Source organism: Balaenoptera musculus, chromosome 7, assembly GCF_009873245.2.
Source record: "Balaenoptera musculus isolate JJ_BM4_2016_0621 chromosome 7, mBalMus1.pri.v3, whole genome shotgun sequence".
Classification (NCBI taxonomy): Eukaryota; Metazoa; Chordata; class Mammalia; order Artiodactyla; family Balaenopteridae; genus Balaenoptera; species Balaenoptera musculus.
This window is the reverse complement of record NC_045791.1, coordinates 51,947,301-51,967,017: the sequence shown is the minus strand read 5'-3', so window position 1 is coordinate 51,967,017 and position 19,717 is coordinate 51,947,301. Positions and strand designations below refer to the sequence as shown.

The following is a 19,717-nucleotide window of genomic DNA, read 5'->3' as shown; positions in this document are numbered from 1 at the left end:
TATGTGAAAAAACATTAAAAGACATAAAGGCAACTCGAGTGTTTTTGACACCATTATTAATCAATTATTACTGATCATAAAGTTGTTGCTTCACTCAATGCTGAGGTGGTAAGGATACCATTTTGGGCACTGCCTTTTTGCAGCCAGATTCTAGAGCTCTGCATGAGGTCCATAAAGGAGGAAGCGATTCCAAACTGAAGAGGTCCTATCCATGGGCTTGCTCTGAAATTTAATCTTGAGTCCTGGGGTGCCAACTGCTGCACCAAAGTTTCATCTTGAGCATTTCCATGCCATGTCAGTATGATATCAGGCACAGTGGACGTCAAACCCACTTTGGCTTTGCAGCTTCTTCTCTGTGCATTAGGTGAATAGTACCCTACCCTCTGGGTGTTTAATTCTAACATAGGCAATACTTTGATTCCATAGCAAAGGACATGCCTTTGCATCACAAGTTATTTCATGGCAAGAATTCTACTGCTTGTGCCCCTTGAGGTTTGGCAGAGCCCATTTCTCGACAGAAACCTTGAAGCCACGGCCAGGCCTCCTCTCCGCTATAAACCACTTTCTTGAAGCCATGCTTCCGGGGCTCTCTGTATGTCCTGACCCTGCTCACAGACAAGGCACATTTTCCCAAAGTAAATCACAATGCTTGTCCCCCCAAACATTTCCCCCTCCAAAACGTTATGCCTGTGGTTGTCAGAAACCAGCCACAGACCTTTATCTACAGAGAGTTAGAGAAAGGCAGACAGTGCAAGTGGACTCAGCAGGACCCTCGTGTAAGCCTGAAGGGCACCCTGCCTTTGGTTAAGCAGAGCTTTAGAAGACAGTGGAGCTAGTGTGAGTTGACAGTTCACCTCAAGCTCAGATGCTCCAGTTAATTCTTTCCCCTAGATGCTGCTTTACTCTTGTGTGGAAATGGCCTAAAACACCAGAAAAGGATAGGCAGCTGGCTCCTGCCAGGAAGAGTTCGCAATCTGTCTTCTCTCACATTTTGAGGGGTTATATTTTTTTGTGCAAAATGACCAGGAATCTTTCTAAGAGACAGAAACGGAGTGAGTAAAGAAACGTTGGAATAGAGGTAGAATGACAAATAGAGATGCATAAAGGAGTGACAAAGGGCAGCTTGTTTTCCTTCTGTCTGTTCAAAGTGGACCTTTTCTCTCGATGGTACATTCGCTTGACTTTCCTCTACTGTTTGGCTTGTGATCAACAACCTGCTTATGCACAGATTCGACAGACTGAAAAATATCTACCTAATTATTTTCACCTTCAAGAAGCATGGGCCATTTTCAGTGTATATCCTCAGCTATATTTTATAATGATTTTGACTCTTTGCAGTTTTACAGAACTCCCTTCCATTGCATGTTGACATAATATAGAGGACCTGATTATACAAACAGCATCCATTCGAGGGAGAGAATGTTTTTTAGCCCTCTGTATTGAAGACGGAAAATTTGAGGCCCCAAACGAAATCCTATTGTTCATCTTGGTAGTAGCTCCAACATAAAGCAGGTACTTAAACAGTAGTTGAATAAGTGAATGAAAGAAAGAAATTTCCTAATTTAAAATATAGTTGTCCTGCGCACCTAGGGATATTTCTGGAAATCTCGTTCTAGGAAATTATTGTAGCCACCTAGTCATTGCCAACCCACCGATAATGCTAAAGGAACCAGCTTTTCAAAGTTAGAAAAGACTAGGAGGAGGTCTTACCCTGAGAGAGATTTAAAAGTTCAGGCAGTTTTAAACACTAAAAACTCGGTTCCGACACGATGTAGGGGCCGGGTTTGTAAACGAAGTGAACCTGGAGGAGGGGTGGAGCCTGTCTGGGTTCTCTGCTTGCTTTCCTCTCTGGAAGCTGCATTTAACGCAACTCCCATTGGCTGCAGTCACAGGATGCGCTGCCCAGAGGTTCCAGCTGCAGCTGGTTTAAAATGCCTGCTCACAGGCTTAAGGAAGAGGCCCCCTCAGCCTCTGCAAGGTTGAGGCTGCCGCTCCAAAAAAGCACTCCCCGCAAAGGGCATCAGAGGGAGAAATGGCCATAGATTTTAGTGTTGTTATCTCCCGGAGGACCAAGGAGGGGAGTAAGTAGGAAGCTGATCAGAGGACAGAGAGAAAGAGAAAACGACAATTTCCACAGCACTGAAGCAATTAGATGAAAAAGTGCTATAAACCAATGGGCTCTTCCTGCTCCAGGGGTGGCTGCGGGGAGAGACGGGCAAGGAGGCTGGAAGAGCCAGCTCCTCCTGGATACACTCTTTGCACTTCCCTCCCAGCCTCTAGGGCTCCAGTGTCACCTACTTGAGGCTTTTCCCCTGTGACATGGGGAGCCCAGCACTTTGCTCTCGCTTAAAAAAAGATTTTGAATTAGAGGGGCAATTTTTGAAAATTGTGCTTTCAAAAACTTAAAAGACTGAGACACTGTAGATATTTTTTACAATTCCCTGCAGGTTGTTTGTTTTGATAGTATTTACTGAGGAAGGTATGCAATTTTAGTTGACAAAATCTAGTTATATCCACTTTCTGAAACTTAAGAATTCACTTAAAAAAATAATAGATTAGTTAGGTGACTAATAAGGACCTACTGTATAGCACAGAGAACTCTACTCAATACTCTTGAATGACCTATATGGGAAAAGAATCTAAAAAAGAGTGGATATATGTACATGTATAACCGATTCACTTTGCTGTGCACCTGAAACTAACACAACATTGTAAATCAACTGTACTCCAATAAAAATTTAAAAAAATAAACACTAGAAACTCAAAAAAAATATAGATTAGCGATGGGATGACATACAACTATTAGTTTTTACTTAGAATACCCCATGTATCTGAACACTAATAGGTGCTCAATTATTTTTCTGATTAAAAAAGTACATTTTTAAAATTCTTTGGTGTTTAAAGGAGTGTGTTTTCCTATGGTAAGGGCCTATTATCAGCATTAATCAATAACAGAAACACAATAAAGCATGCCGCTTCTCACCAAGCTGACATTCAAAGTGGTTTCCCTCCCTGCCAAAAAAAGAAACTGATAAAGGATACTTTTGCCCAGATCCCCAGCGAGCTCTCTCCCTGCGACCCCACATCTCACAAAGGCCCTTTATTGCCGGCATAATGTTGTGCACACAGGAAACGTGTGCGCATGTGCCGGGCGTGTTTTCCCGTTTGTTTTCTCTTCCAGCCTTGCTCCCTGGCTGGTGAACAGTTTCGGGCCCACAGAGATCTCGAGACCACCAGCTCATGTATTTGAAAGGCATCTGTTTATTTTGAAAATGCAAATGTGGCCTACCTCAAAGACTGACAGGCAGGAAAAGACCCACGGAGCAAAGGGAGAGGTTTCCAGTCTGGAGCCCTGTCCCCCCCTGTATCACACCCAGATCACTAGCTGTCAGAACCACTTAAACAAGCTCCAGGGATCTGAGCGGAGGGCCCACAATTCAGATGAGGAGGCTCATCTCTCCCAAGACTAGCCAGGCGGATCGTTCCTCACCTGCTTTAAAGTACTGATGAGGTCACTTCCAAAAGGACCCTGGGCCTTTGGGATGGCGGCTCCTAGGCCGAGGACTGCCTGGAGGAGGGCCCCGTGACAGGGACACCGGCCTCCTAACAACAGCAGCCCGGTCCTGGGGACGGATTCCTGAAGAAAGCCCGGGAAGGTTAATACCTCGACTTTGATCTCTGTCAAGGCATACCAGCAAGAATTAATTTACATTTCAGATGAAAAAGGTTGACAGCATGAAAAGGCATCTTGTTTCTGGTATGTGAATGTGCCGTAATAGATCGGGAATTCTGAAAGGAAGTTCTGAGGAAGCTAAAGGGATAAGCCGCGCGGCTGCTTTTATTGGGAAGGAGATGAAAGGAAAACAAATTTCAATATGTGCTGCTCTGTAGCAACATGTAGGCCAAATGCTTCCTAAATTTCAAGGGCTGTTCTTTTAAAACTATATAACATAGCTTAGCAACACGATGAAAAAAAAAAAAAAAAGACTATCGGCCAGAACTTGAAATATAAACAAACACATAGCACAGAATCTAAATTTCAAATGGAATGATTTGTTGAAAAAATAATAAATTACAGAATAACCTTAGAAAATATCCAGAAACGGTTGCGTTATGATAACATCCCTAAGCCGCTTCTGCAGGCTTCAAAAGTAAGAGCACCCCTATGTTTGGGGCTTGTTCTACTTGAAATGTCTCAGTGGCACGAAGAAGAGCTTGGAATGAGAGGCTTATGCTTTGGGAAGAGCACACCCCGAAACAGAGACTTTGGAATGAGTTGCTTTGCTTTTTAGATCAACACATTGCCTTTGACTCTAAAAATAAGGAAAACATTCTCAAGTAAAAGTAAACTGCCCATAAAATTGCAAATGCTGTTACCCTACCTAAGTAACTTTACCACTAACACCGAACCAGCACCTCAGTTCCCGTCCATGGTGTTGGCTGAAGGGCAAAATGACGCTGCCTGCTTTTGCTCTGGCTGCCACACTCTCCTGCCAAGAGGGCAAGGTGACGTGAGTACCACCCTCAATGACTACATGCCCCCCCAAGCCCCTGCGGACTCAGAAGCTCCCAATGCCACTTGATAAGCAGGAACGATGGCTGCCAGGCTAAGAAGGGGGGTGCTTGCAAGGCTAAAAGAAAAAAACAACAACAACAAGAGGAAGCTCCTTAAAGAAATGTGTTCTCTGTGGTCCCATGAAACAAAAGTACCCTCCCATGGTACCTAGCCCATAGGTGCTGCACTGAAGAGATGCAATCCTGACTGTCCTGATGTGATGAAGCTGCCCACTTGTCTGTTTTTATGCAGTGTTCACTTGGCAATAACAGAGTGCAAACAGGGAGCCCTCTAAAGATGATTTTCAGAGAGAGAAAATTTGATTTATGATCCCACATACTTTATTTATGATCAGTGGCTCAACAATATATAAGCTCAAAGTTTATATTTGAAAATGTATGTTGGGCTTTGGGCCAAATGGCAAGATCAGTCCAGCAACCTCTCTTAATGGCAGGGGCAGGGGTGGGGAGTACTGTGCGTGTGTGTGTTGGGCAGTGGGGAGGTAGAGAAAAAAATGCACTTTGAGTTGTCTTTCTTAAGCTGCAACTAGAATTGCATCCTTCTTCCTGATGCTTTGAAGTTGTAGAGCTTAGAATTCCTAGGGGATGGTGTTAAAAGTTACACATTTGGATTTAAATGACACCCCTTCCTCCCAGATATTTTGGTTTTGAATGAAGTCGTCAGGTCTTTACCGGGCCAGAGAGTTCTGAGGAGTGTCCCTGGAGCCAGGCTCTGGGCAGGGACCTCCTCGAAAAGGTTGCAGCTGTTTTATTTAAACGTTTGCTTCATGCGTGGCAGTATCTGAAAGCCTGTCCCCCTCCCTGCTGCTGAGTCCACTGGACTGGCCACTTCTCTCTCATTCTGTCTCCGATTTCTTGTGCTCTAGGAGCTCCTGGTGTGCTCTGTGGCCTGTTTCTTCCAGAGCCTCAATTAGGCACATACAACTCCAAATGACAGAGGGAGCCGGGCCTCGCAGCCGCCGTGGGTACTGCCATTTGCAGAAGAGCAGAATGACCTGGGAGCCAGGCACCAGAGCTCGAGGTGCTCAGGCAGCCACAAGCTGAGCCACAGTGCCCTCACCCTGTAGGGACCAAAGGACTGCCTTAGCCACATACAGGTCTGGGTGTGGGAAACTCAGTTAGCCAGGAAAGTCCCTGAGCTGTTCCTATCTCTGTGATACCAAGAGACAGGTCAAGCATATAATCAGAGAATTCCAAGGTTGGAAGACGTCTTTTAGACCTTTTTAGCCAATGCTCTTGTTCACAGACGAGGGACGGGTGACTCCAAGAGGGAAACGGATTTGTTCAGTTGGCAGTATGCAAAGTGGAATCTACCCAAACCGCCTGTGAACGAATTCTGGCTCTGCCACTGACTAGCTGTATGATCATGGACAAGTTACGTCACTTCTCTGTGCCTCATTTTCCCTCTCTTGTATTCCATAAAATTTGGAATACAAGGGTACCTACTTGGAGCCTCCTTAGCCAAGTATGGCATGCAGCCAATTCTCACAATTATCACATGGGGGGGTTGTGCATCAGAACAAGCACTAGAACCCTCCCTCACTACAACTCTTGACTCCTATTCCAGTGCTCCTGAATTATTAACATTTCAGCTTTTTGAAACGCATATGAACTTAATCACAGAATATTTCCAAGTGGACACTATGAAAATGATGTTTTAATTACCTGCTTGAATATGAACAGCAGACTCACTCCTTCTGTTGCTTATTTTCTTAAATTTCCTCCGAGCATCATATCCTCTCCAGGCTAAAAATATAAAACCATGTGCTAGGAATGACATTAATTTAAGAATGTGCCAGAGAATTGATATAAGCTGTTTTCCCTCCAATCTATTACCCCTCTCCTCCTCCCTCCTGCTTTCTCACTGAACAAAATAAGCAGAGCTACGTGAGTGATGGTGGGGAAGAGGGGCCTCTCTGTACTCTCAGCTTGGCCTCCGAGATGCTTCTTGATAAGGAGTTATTTTGGTTCAGGCAGCGAGTTTCCAGAACCCTCTGGACTCCACTCATGAATCACTCGGGACCCCTATCCAGGTGAGGTGGGTCCCTGTCATTCGAATCCATGGAGGAAGCTCTGCCTTCAGGACTTGAGGGGGTGGGAGAGGACTGCAATAGCCCAACCCACTCCATATTTTTTACTGGGAGGAAGGAATAAACATGAAAGTTGAAGGAGAGAAAAATAAATAATAATGATTAGTAGCATCACAGTTACATTTGGTGCGGGTGGACGATGTGCAGAACTGTGCTCAGGGAGGGGATGCATGTGACAGGAAGGGAAAAGGCATGGGAGGGAAATGGATGAAGAAAAGAAGAGAAAGCAAAAGGGGACCTGGGGGCAGGGGGCGGGCTGTTAAGTCCTTCAGACAGAGAACCAGGGCACTGAGCCGCCACCAGGAGCATGATGGGCTCTCCTTTTCATTCCCGCCCTGAGCACCACAGCTCTCCAGTCGCTGGGTGAGGTCATGAAGTCCGGAGTGGACATAACCCAGTGATGCTGGGTTATGAGAACACAAAGGAAGTCATCTACTGTGTTCAAGACCTGGGGCTTTCGCAACCACTCGACATAGCACAGGAGCTCAAATGCTATTTGTACCACAAATGACACACGTGTGCGCAAAGAGCCACTGACTGGGCTGGGCGTATGACAGAGCCTAGTGATTTGTTCCCTTGGTTTACAGGCTCTGTCTGGGGTAGAAAAGCCTCCTGGACACGGCAGTAGCAATTCTGATGCTGAAAACCTGGTAATGGACCTGAAGTGTATATGATGTGGTTCATCTGGGAGCTGAGGCACACGTCTGTGTGATTTGGGTTTGACATCCATCCACTGCTACCACCTCTATCTTGCCTCAGGTAGGGATGGCTTGTTTGCTTACCTGGAGGTTAGGGACCATGGTGGTCTTGCTCACGGCTATATCCCCAGGACCTAGCACAAGGCTTGGCCTGCAGTAGATACTCGATAAATATTTGCTGAAGCCAGGAAGAAAGGAAAGAAGAAGGAAGGAATGGAGGGAGGAGAAGGAACCACCCAGAAGAGCAATAGGAGAGTGGCCTCAATTACTTAATGAAATGCCAAGATTCAGGACCGTTTACCTGACTGGATGGCAACGGCCCCCTTCTCTCTCTTCTCTCTGACTCTTTTGTATCTCCTGGCTCCAAGCCACCCCTTGACATAGGCCTGCAGCACAGCCACTCTGCCTATGACTTCCCGCAGTAGCAAATTTAACTGCTCAACATGGTAATACTTGAGAAAAACCTGAAACGAGACATCAGTTTTAGCATTACGTGTGGGCTCCCAAACAGAAATTCACTCTGCTCCAACATATTCTTAACGTAAATATTAAAAGCATCATCTAAATAAGGTTTACAGTGACTTGATTTATGCTAACATTGCTGACTTCTTGGAAGCAAATACAATTCCCCTTCTAAGGTCGAGCCTATGTGGGACTATTGATATAAACAGACGATGAAGTTAACAGGGTTTTAGGAGATCCTAAATGTTCTCCAGGCCAGCCTCAGTTTTGCCATGAGTTCCATTTCCTCAGCTTGATCTCTTTCTCCACAGCTCTGATGGAGGTGCTAACCAACAAAACTGACCCACGGCCGGCAGAAGTTCGGAGCGATTGGGGCCTGGATGACCCACGGTGACCTAATTATTTCTGCCGAGGGGCAGCAGCGTCGCCATCCACACTCAGGCGAAGGCTGGCTTTGTAGGCCAATTCGGAATGGACCATAAAAACCTGGGAGCCTGCAGGGACATGATGCTCCCCCGAATGAAAAGCCAGACATGATGAGACTGCTAATCAGAGTGGGCAGGAAATATCACGAGTCTATTAAAAATGGACAAAACTATAAAAGATACTCATTGTCATTCGTATGATTTGTGTATTTGCCTGCGGTGCTGGAATAAGCAGCATTGAAAAGGGGACATTTAAAAATGAGCTCAAAGATCTCATTCTAGAAATGCTAAATGGTTCTCACTACATGCAGAACAGGAGGCAAACTCTCCTCCTCTGGTCCCTGAGGTCCTGGGACTCCTGACCCAAGACCGGCAAAAATCACTGTTACCTTGGGGTCTTGTCTGCTAAGCTACACAATTTACAGAGCTATTCAAATCACTGATAAGAGACAAAGGTTCACAGCAGAGCAACTCTAGTGACAATCTAAACAACAAAGAAAGAACTACCTTTGTTTTTCCCAGCAGCCAGTGATCTAATCTGGACTTTTCCAAGATAGCGACACAGCTCTCTTTGCTAGCAAGAGGTGTTTGATGTGCTCTGAATGCCAAATAATAATACCTACAAAATAAAAGAGTAAAATAAAGCATTTTTAGTCACCATTTGATTCAGTATAGTAGAATTACTCTGGGCCCATTGACATATCTTGTTTTTTAATATCAAATATTTCTTGAGCATCAATAATAGTGTACTAGGTAGTGGAATATATATAATTCATGCTTATTGGCTCTTTCCTACTTTCATATTTTCTGCTATGTGTATTTTCCTTTTAATATTGCTTTGTAATTCATATTCAATACATACTTGGCATCTTTTGTATGCAAAATCAAAGTATCTAATCCTTTAAAAAACTGAAATTTAGACAGCTCTCCTAGTAAAAGTCATCATTTTAAATGTTAGTATTACTATTAAAAGAATAATTTGTCATCTCATTGTATAAAATTTGACTCTGCTTTGAAAATCCCATCTGAAGCAATATGTAGATAGCAAAAATGATCATAGCCTAATACGATTAATTTTGTCTGTTAAGCTACATGTCTCTCTCAAGGTAAAAAGTTGGTGTGTTTTCTTGAGACAATCACCAAAACCACATTTATCTTCCTAAATTACTCATTTTAATGAACTTCCATATTTCCAGATGAAAGAGTTTCTGGGTAGATTCAAAGACCACCAAAAGGGTTTTTCTCTCCTTTTCTTTCTTCTTTCTTCTCCATAAATATATATATATATGTGTGTGTGTGTGTGTGTGTGTGTGTGTGTGTGTGTGTGTGTGTGTGTATATGTGTGTGTGTGTATATGTCCATATATATGTCTATGTCTATGTATATGCATATATATGTATATAATGTTGAATACATTATCCTTTAGAAAACTTTACCTTAGTTTTCCTTTTAAAAACTTTTAAGGATCTTTCCTCTGCTCTTTGCTGCCATCTATAATTAAATTCAACTGCTTGGAAGTTTAAAAATAAACTTAATTTCCTTGTCAGAGGATTTTCCTGTCATTCCTCAGAAAGGGTGATCTGTTATTTTAGAATAGACTGACTCTATTATTTTAGACTATTTAGAATAAAATATCCAGTTAAAATATAGAGTTGTTTTTACTTTTTAAGAAAATCACCAAAACATAAAATATGTCCTTTCCTCCTGCCAAATATTCCCACGTCTTTCTGTTTATGGAAAAATAAACACACCCGATTAACACTTGAGCCATTTAAATTTATCTTAGTGCTACAAGACTGTTTTACAAGTTAGGATTGAATGCTGAATTTGCTGAAAACATTTGCATTCAGAGATGCTGGGAATGATTCCAAGGCTCTGGGTCTCTGTTTCCACCTTTGAGGAGGAGGAGCAGTGCTCTCTCAGAACCCCTGAATGGTGGCCAGGGCCATGCTAGGTCATTTGGCCAAGCCCAGGAACCTGCTCATAGCAGTTGTCTTCTGGAGCTAAGCGGGAGGAGGGACAGCCAGGAGTCAGGCTTAGGTCTGGGCAGTTCGTGGCATCAGCACAATTCTTCAGCCTAGTTTCTTCAGCCTAGTTTCTCCAGGACTGTAGTTTCAGTCATGGCTTCTTGGATTTGGATTTGACCAAAGCAAAAAGATTGTGTCCTAGAGTGCATGGGGATGGTGGGAATAGATGGCAAATCTATAGGGGTGAATGTCTTGGGAAAGCTGAAGTATAGATAGCTTAAGATGTAAAAGTCAGTGGTAATACCAGGACTTCCTACTCTCTTTCCTTTAGGCCTAGCCATTTAGAACATGGGCTCCCTTGGCTTTAATCAGCCAGGCTTGCTCAGGATGACTGCTCAACACTATTGGTGATGAAGTATTTCGAGAGAATCTAATGAATCACCAGCACTGTGCAAGATATAAGAAGATTGCAAGATATGTTCTAGCTCTCCATTCAAGGATTTATACTTGTTTTTTGAGCAACCATGGATGCTTCTTAGCAATTTCTAATTTCTAAATAAGCAGAATGTATCTTGAACTAACATAAATACTAGAAATTAACTTTGATTTTTGACTCTTCAACCCAAATCTTTTAATTTATTATGATGATAACATTCATATCTGGCTTAGTTCAGAAAGAGATGGATAACAGTTATTGCAAAGATGTGAAGGTTTCAAAAAATATTGAGGAAACATGTAAGTGATATGCTTACAGGAATCAGGTCAGAGAAATACACTGTGTTTCCTCCACAGAGTAATTCTGTATTCTAGCAGATACCATGGCGGGGGGTGTTGTGGCGGGGGGGGAGGAATTTGGCTGAGCTTCTGTGTGCTTCAATGTAAGGGCAAAATTGAATGGCACCAAGATAAAAGATCTGCCAGCAAGGCGACATCTTTTGGAGAAGATCCATTCCACCCACTTCTTGAAGCAGCTTGATGAGTTAAACAAACAGGAGATATGCAACAGCAAAATAATACATGTAAAGATTTGTCTTGAGGGTCTGGGCACTTGAGAGCATTGTAAAGACCAGTTCCGCTCTGAGCTGTCTCTGGTGGGTAGAATTCATCTCTCAGATGGGAGTTTGAGCCCTGAGTTAAGAATGAGAAAGTCTCTGTTTCTAACCATAGGTAAGTCACTTACCTCTCTGTACTTGAATTCTCATAGGTGGCAATGGGAACCAAATAAGTGGTTCTTAACTCTTTTTTTTGGTGTGGGGGGCAAGACTCTATGAAAATCTGGTAAAAGCTATACACATTCTTTCTTAGGAAGATGCTCTTGACACAACACATTGCATACAATGCCAAGCGGTCCACATAGCTCCTGTTGGCCCTCCAAGGACCTAAGAGCTCTTCTCTCCTTCAGAACTCTATGGCAAGTGTTAAATTTCCCAAGGCCTCATCATTTTTTTAAAATTATTTTTAAAAAATTATTATTATTACTATTATTTTTTTGGCCATGCTGTGTGGCTTGTGGGATCTTAGTTCCCCAACCAGGGATTGAACCCAGGCCCACTGCAGTGAAAGCGTGGAGTCCTAACCACTGGACTGCCAGGGAATTCCCACATTATTGTTTATTAATAAAACACATTTCTGTTCTTGATCTGGTGGTAGATGTGGGTAGTGTGTTCATTTTGTAATCATTCATTGACTGGGTAAGGCCTCATCTTATTAAATCACATAAGCTATTAAAATAGTAAATATCCAGTTGAAAAATATCTCTATTCAAAATGTTATTTAATTTTCTGCCTAAAATGTCTTGTTGTATGGAATGCAGACTTTCCAAGGAAGAGTTTTAAAATACAACAGGCAAAACGGTTTGTAAAGTGCTAGTAAAAGCAACGGGCAACTAGAGACACATCCTTCTTCATTTAAACACTAGAATCATAAACTGGAAGGATCTGTACGATCCTAGGATATACTAGTTTTCTACTGCTACATAACAAATTTAATGGCCTAAAAAGTAGACATTTATCATCTCATAGTTTGTGAGGGTCAGGAATTTAGGAGCAGCTTATCTGGCAATCCTGGCTCAGGGTCTTTCATGAGATTACAGTCAAGATGTGGCCAAGGGTACAGTCATCTAAAGGCTTGACTAAGGCTGGAGGATCTATTTTCAAGATGGTGCAGCCACAAGGCTAAGGGTAGAAAGCCTTAGTTCCTTACTGGCTATTGTCAGGATGCCTCTCAGTTCCTTGGCACATGGGCCTCTCCAGAGGACTGTTTGAGTATCTTCATAACATAGAACATGACTTCCACCAGAACAAGGGATCCCAGAGAGAGAGCAAGAAGGAATTTGCAATGCCATTTATGACCGAGGCTTAGAAGTGATACATCATCACTTCTTCCATATTCTTCTATTCATTAGAAGCAAGTCACTAAGTCCAGACTGCATATAATGAGAGAGAATTTAAGTTCTACCTCTTAAAGGGAGGAGTATCAAGTGATTTGTGGACATATCTTTAAACCACCACAAAGAATCTCTCTAGATCATCAAGTCTTACCAAAAAATGCATAATATAAAGATAAAATAAGTTAAAAGTAAAAGAAGAAGATATACCATGCTAACACCAGTCAAATTAAAACTGGACTGGCTATATTAATATCAAACAAAGTAGATTTCAGAGCAAAAATATATTACCAGGGATAAAGAAGTTTATTTCATAGTGATAAAGAGGTCAATTCATCAGAAGAACCTAAAAATTTGAAGCATTTTTGCACTTAAAAACAAAGCTTGAAAATACATGAACCTAAAAGTGTTAATACTGCCAAGAGAAATAAACAAATACACAATTATAATCAGAGAATTCAATACCCTCTTCCAATAATTGATAGAACAAGTAGGCAAAAAAAAAAAATCATCAAGGATATAGAAGGTATGAACAACCAACTTAACCTAATGGACATTTATAGAAAATTCCAGCCAACAATAATAGAATACGTATTCTTTTCAAATACATACAAAACATTTACCACAATAGGCCATATTCTGGGCCATAAAACATGACTTAATAAATTAAAAATATTCAAGTCACACAAGGTATGTTCTCTGACCAGAGTGGAATTAGATTAGAAATTAACAAGAAGGTATCTGGAAAATTACCAAATATTTATGAACAGACTTCTAAATAACCCATATAACAAAGAAGAAATCAAAAGAGAAATTAAATTTGATCGAATGAAAATGAAAACACAACCTGTCAAAATTTGTGGGAGATTGTTAACTAAAGTAGTACTTAGAAATGTATACCATGAAACACCTATAATAGAAAAAAAGAATGGTCTCAAATACATGATCTCAACCTCCACCATAAATTAGGAAAAAAAGAGCAAATTAAACCCAAAGTAAGCAGAAGAAAGGAAATAATAAAGATCATAGTGAAAAATCATTGAAATAGAAAAGAGACAATGAATGAAATTAAAAGCTGTTCTTTGAGAAGGTTAATAAAATTGATAAGCCTCTAGCCATACAGATCAGGAAAAGGAAAGGAAAGGAAAGGAAAGGGAAGGGAAGGGAAGGGAAGGGAAGGGAAGGGAATGGAAGGGAAGAAAAGAAAACAAAGGTATGAGATAAGTGATATTCTATAGATTCTATGGATATTAAAAGTATAAGGGAATATTACAAACAACTTTATGCCATGTTAACAAGCTAGAAGAGAAAAAGCATAGTATCTTAATAAATGAGGAAAAGGATTTGACAAAATCCAATATCCAACACTATTTTTTAAAAAACAAAAATTTTCAATAGGCTTATACTAAAAGGGGATTTCCTCAACCTGAAAAAATAAACTATCTATGACGAACCTACAGCTAACACTATATTCAATGGTGGAAGACTGAATGCTATCCCCCTAAGGATAGGAACAAGTCATGTAGGCGTACTATCACCACTTCTATTCAACATTGAAGAGGTTCTAGCCAGTGCAAACAAGAGAAAGAAATAAAAAGCATCTATATAAGAATGGAATAAGTAGAATTGTCTTAATTTGAAGACGACACAATTGTCTACGTAGAAAAGCCAAAGAAATCTACAAAACAAAAAATACCCCTACCAGAACTAATAAGTGAATTTAGTAATATTGTAGGTTGAAGATCAATATACAAAAATTATTTTATTTCTATATATTAGCAACAAACAATTGAAAATTGAAACTGAAAAAACAATACCATTTATAACATTTAAAAATGTGAAATACATAGAGATAAATCTGACAATAAATATGCAAGACCTGTGCGCTGAAAATTATAAAACATTGGTTAAGAAAAATGAAAGAAGACCTAAATAGATGGAGAGAGATACTACGTTTCTGGGTCAGAAGAGTTAATATCGTTAATATTTGAGTAAAGCAGGTTACCCTCCATAATGCAGTGAGCCTCAACCAAGCAGTTGAAAGCCTTAAGAGAAAAGTCTACGGTCCCTGAAAAGAAAGGAATTTTATCACCACACTGCCTTTGGACACAAGACTACAACATCAACTCCTGCTGGAATTTTCAGTCTCACAGCCTGCCCTGCAGATTTCTGACTTGACAGCCTCCACAATCACATGAGCCAATTCCTTAAAATAAATCAATTTCTCTGAGACCGAGAGAGAGAGAAAGAGAGAGAGAGATCTACATCTATACCTATATCTGTATATATAAATACACACACACACACACACACACACATCCTATTGGTCCATTTCTCTGGAGAACCCTAATACAGTTCCAGTTCCCCTTTGCTGTTATTTAAGCTCAGAGTAAAGACAGAGCCAACCCTGGTGATAAACTTCTTACAATGTCACTAATGGTAGAGGCAAGTCTTGTGCAAAACCATGAGTTGGTAGAAGGTTGTTTTTTAATATCTTCCTTTCCTCTCTCTCACTTCTCCCTTTGTCACTGAACTTCCCAAGTTTCCCACAGATGTTGGGTTTGTGTACTGTACACTGGGGGTCCAGGACATCCAAATCCAGCTGTTCCTCCTCATGTTTTCACAAACAGATCTTCCCTGTCCTGTGTCAAAACTCTCTGTGCCTGGGCATTGTTGCAGGGCCATCTGTGCAGGGGATTAGCTGGCTCATCTAATAAACATTTGGATCCTGAAGGGAATTTAGAGTCATCAATAAAAATTCTTACTTCGTTTAGAGGAGAAAGCCTGAGAGAAAGCCAGAGAGCCAGAGCAACTGGCTCAAGGTCACAAACTTAGTAAGAAGAGCTGAGACTTCCCCAGGTCTTCTAATACCAAATTCAGGCCTCTTTACTACGTCTACTCTTAGCTCTTAGTGTATACACCTGATGTATATACTGGGTAGTATCTTTGACTCTCGAACAGGTACCTTTGATCCTCCAGCAATTTCCAGCTAACTGGAGTGTCTACAGTGATCTGGAATATTGGGCTTTTGACTTAGGAGAAGTGTTGATTTCCTACATCTGAACGTCAGCTGTCAGGCCCTCCTTGACACATGTGTGAGAGATCCAAACAATACTCTACTTGCACTAGTGTATCAGTAAGGTGTTGGTGTTTCAATGGAAAACAACAGACATTGTCTTTAGCGTACCCTCCAGGGTTATCAGATTCTAGCCCCATTCATCTTCTTTGAGCTATTTTGCAACTCTTTCTAAATTGCAGGTAACTGATAGATACATAAATTCTGTCCATTCTGGTGATGATTTTAATTGACTTCCTCTCCACGGTGGAAAAATTAGTTTTGTCTCTATTCACAATTCATCTCAACATTCCTTTACTTCATATAAACCTCTGCTAGTTTGACTTTTCCTTTGAACCAATTATTACATCTGCTTGGTTCCCTCATATCATGTGAATAAAATAAATTCTTTAAACACATGCATCTTTACATTTGTATGTAAGTCATGATTTTACCTTCTTCTGAAAATTATCTTTAAACAAGAGAAAGAAAGAAATTGAAAAATTCAGGCTATGGAGGTTTGACCCAAAGGAGCACAAACACATGGGCAGGTGGAAGCAGGAAGTCCTCAAACTTAGGTAGACCCGGTGCTACCAAGCAGTCTAAAAGTCTAGTGTGCTCAGAAATACTGCCACTCTTCTACTTATAACCTTTGAAGTGGAAATATTGGTTAGTGTAATATGTTCATGTCAGAGTTTACCAAGAAAGTCAAGCTGTTTTCCAAAGTGATCACACCAATTTATAGCCTCACCAGTGGAGTATGAGAGTCCTGCTGCCCTCTATCCATGGCAACCCTAGGAATTGTCAGACACACCGATTACCGCCAAAATAGGTGTAAAATGGTATTTAATTGTGGTTTTAATTTGCACTTCCTTAATTAGATGTGGCTGAACTTCCCTTTTGTTTTCAGCAAAGTCTTCTGACAATGACGTCCTCCGACAATGGACAATATACAGTACAATGAATTTAATTCCTCTATTTTTTCCTAATGATTACCCATACTCCTGGAAGGGGAAAGGAAAAGAAGAGAGAGAGAACTAAGAGGTATCTATTTTAGGTAAAAATTGCATTAGCATTGGAGATTGCTTACATTTTTGTAATGCCTGACTTTAAATTTGTGCCTCTTATCTTAGTTATTCTCCTCCTGCATTTTTATGTTGTTTGGGAAGGATCTGCCTCCTTTAAAGATGTTTTTGAAATCCCAACCTATAATGAATGAGCTCTGCTTTGATTCATCCCTCCAGTTTGAGTTTTGCACTCAAACACATGCAAAACATCCATAACCTCTAAATGGAGATGTGCACAGACCTAAGTCAATAGTGAGACTTTTTAAAAAGGTTAATTATACATTTTTATTTTCCTTTTTTTTTTTTTTTTAATAAAAAACAACCTTAAGCAAATAACTTCCTTTAGGATGGATCATTCCTTCTGTACAGTTTTAGGACTCTGATATAACCATGCTGTTCCCATTCATCACTTTCTAAATTAAATTGACTTTTCATCCCCACTCTACTCATTTGTTTATTAAATAAAACTTCATTTAGGACCTATTAATGTGCCAGATACTGATGGAAGTGCTGGAATGACATGAGTGAGCAAGGCAGACAATTTCCCCACCCTCATAAAGCTTACATTCTAGTGGGGGAGACAAACGTTAAACAAGTACATAAAGGACATCATGTTGAGTAGGGACAAGTGCTATGAAGAATAACAAATCAGGGTAGAGGGGGTTAATGAGTATATTTGGGGGTGTATTTTGGCAGGCAGCCTTTAGCAGCTGGGATGGTGAGGGAACTCAAGCCACATTATCTGAGAACTGGTGAAGACATTGGGGGCATTGAACTTAAGAGACAAAAATACTTAACAGGGTCTTGTACGGGACGGGAAAGTTTTCTTTGACTCTCTTAGGGTCCTTCCCTGTCTGGGTCTGAGAATTAGACTTTCACAAACAGATTTACAGAAGAAAAGCACATAAATTTATTCAATATAAGTTTTATGTGACACAGGAGCCTTCATAAGGAAATGAAGACCCAAAGAAATGATTAAACTTGAGTGTTTTTATACTAGCTGTGATGAAGGGTAGAGAGCTGTGGAAATGTGTGATAAACAAGGAGTTTGAGCTAAGTATAGTAAACTGGGGGAAACTGAACAAGGCCTGTTTGTCCTCTCTGTGTCCCTTTGTCTTCAGAGATAAGGATGCTCCTTTCCTCTAGGTGTATGGAGGGCACCATTCACAAGACAGTTTTTTTTTTTTTACAGGTACTCAAATATGTCTCAAATTTTAATAAGATCCTCCATACATAAATTTATTTACTACTGAAAATTGAAATAGCACATCAAAAATTTTTATTACAATTCAAATTTTTGAAAACCAGAGAATTTAGTTAATACACCTTGCTCTAATTATGCTGTAGCCAAACTACCCAATGTTTTCTTTACATTCCTTCCACACAAGTTAATTTGTTTCAAATTCTTGATATTGGGTTTCATCTTACTGACTTCAGGCTGCTAAAACAGGCAATACTTGAGACCTATTAGTGCTTCTTTGTGTCAAATCAAGAAGTGGAACTCAAGTATATTCAAATTATTCCAGGAACTCAAGTTATTCAAATGCAAACTATCAATACATAGATTCCTTATAAGTTACCTGTATCAAGATAGAAAAGAGATGCAAGAAAAAAACACATCACAGAAGTTACAGGTCATCAAAATATTGGTACAGAGTCTCTCCTAGAGTAGAGTAGCTTTCCCAAGCTGCTTCATAATGATCCTAAAATTATTAGCAAGAAAAAAACAGTACAAGAATAAAGTTTATGGCTCAATCGACTCTGTGTCATAATTATTCTCCGTGATAGTATCCTCAGAAGGAGCTCTATGATACAGGCAATAATGACAGCTACATCTAAATCTTTCCATGTTTGACTAAGTCTCAACTTCCTTCTGCCAAGGTTCTCTTTGAGTCAGAGGAAATTGGTTGCCGCAGTGGTATTTAATAACTTGAATCATCCTTTCTATCCTTTCTTCCCAAGCAGTTAACAATGTCCTCACTCCTCTCCTCCTATAGGGTATGCCTTCACCAAGTCTCTGGCCACCCTGTTGAGGTGGATATTCTGGTAGAAGGGAAGGGGATTTGGTACTAGGGTTGAGAGTCAAGTTACGAAGGTTCTTTATTAACACTTCAGAGACAGGTTGAGAGGCAGCTGGAACTTCCTGGGAATTTTCTTCGATGGACATCTGAGGAGACTCCAGGGTTCAGGTTGGGTTAAACTCTGATGAGTCCATTGGAAGTCTAGTCACAGCTTGAAGTTCCTTTGGGTTCCAGGGGAAGGTGATGCTTAAGACTCTCAAACTGCTACAAAGTAACAAGGAAGAACTATAGATCCGGGAAAGAGTGAGAAAAATCCAAACTCTGACTAACTGTGGTGAGAGAAAAATCTCACACAGGACAGTTTTATGGCCTGCTTCATGGAAGGTCAGCAAGTCCTTCCTACACACGTCATTTCTCAAATTCCTTCAGTCTGAAATACTCAATATGCCAAGGTGTCATACTTTGGGGTAGTGTGTCCTGAACATAGTTAGTCTCTTAAACTGTCATGTGCAGACCACCTGCATCAGATCCACCTGGAGATTTCATAAAAGATGTGGATTCCTGGGTCACACTCCAGATAGAGAATCAGAATCTCTGTGGTCAGGGCTCAAGAATCTATATTTTAACAAGCTCCTATGGTGATTTTGATGCACTGTAGAGTCTGAGAACCACTGACTGAGGGGAACATAATAGCTGACTGCCATCAAGTGGAGAAGGGAGCTGATTTGTTGTCTGAAGCCCAGAGGGTAGAACTGGGATGAATGTATAGGAGTTTCTGAAGGTTGGTTTTGGTCAAGGTTAGGAAGGACTTGGCTGTGATCAAACATCTGAAACATGGAATGAGCTGCCTCAGGAGCCAGAGAGTAAATCCTTAGACTCAGAGCTGTTCAGTAGGAATCAGACTGACAAGGTCAAGCATGTTGCCAAAGAAATTCTAGTTTTAGCTAGGTAGTTGAATTGGATGACCCTTT

At 40.8% G+C, this 19,717-nt stretch overlaps 1 protein-coding gene across 1 annotated transcript in view; it reads right to left on the bottom strand.

Moving 5' to 3' along the window:
• Positions 1 to 19,717, bottom strand: part of MYO3B (myosin IIIB) — a 375,922-nt gene that overhangs the window by 113,357 nt on the left and 242,848 nt on the right. The window contains 3 exon segments of the mRNA XM_036857648.1: positions 6,241 to 6,321; positions 7,665 to 7,827; positions 8,758 to 8,869. Coding sequence (XP_036713543.1) covers positions 6,241 to 6,321; positions 7,665 to 7,827; positions 8,758 to 8,869 — 356 coding nt within the window.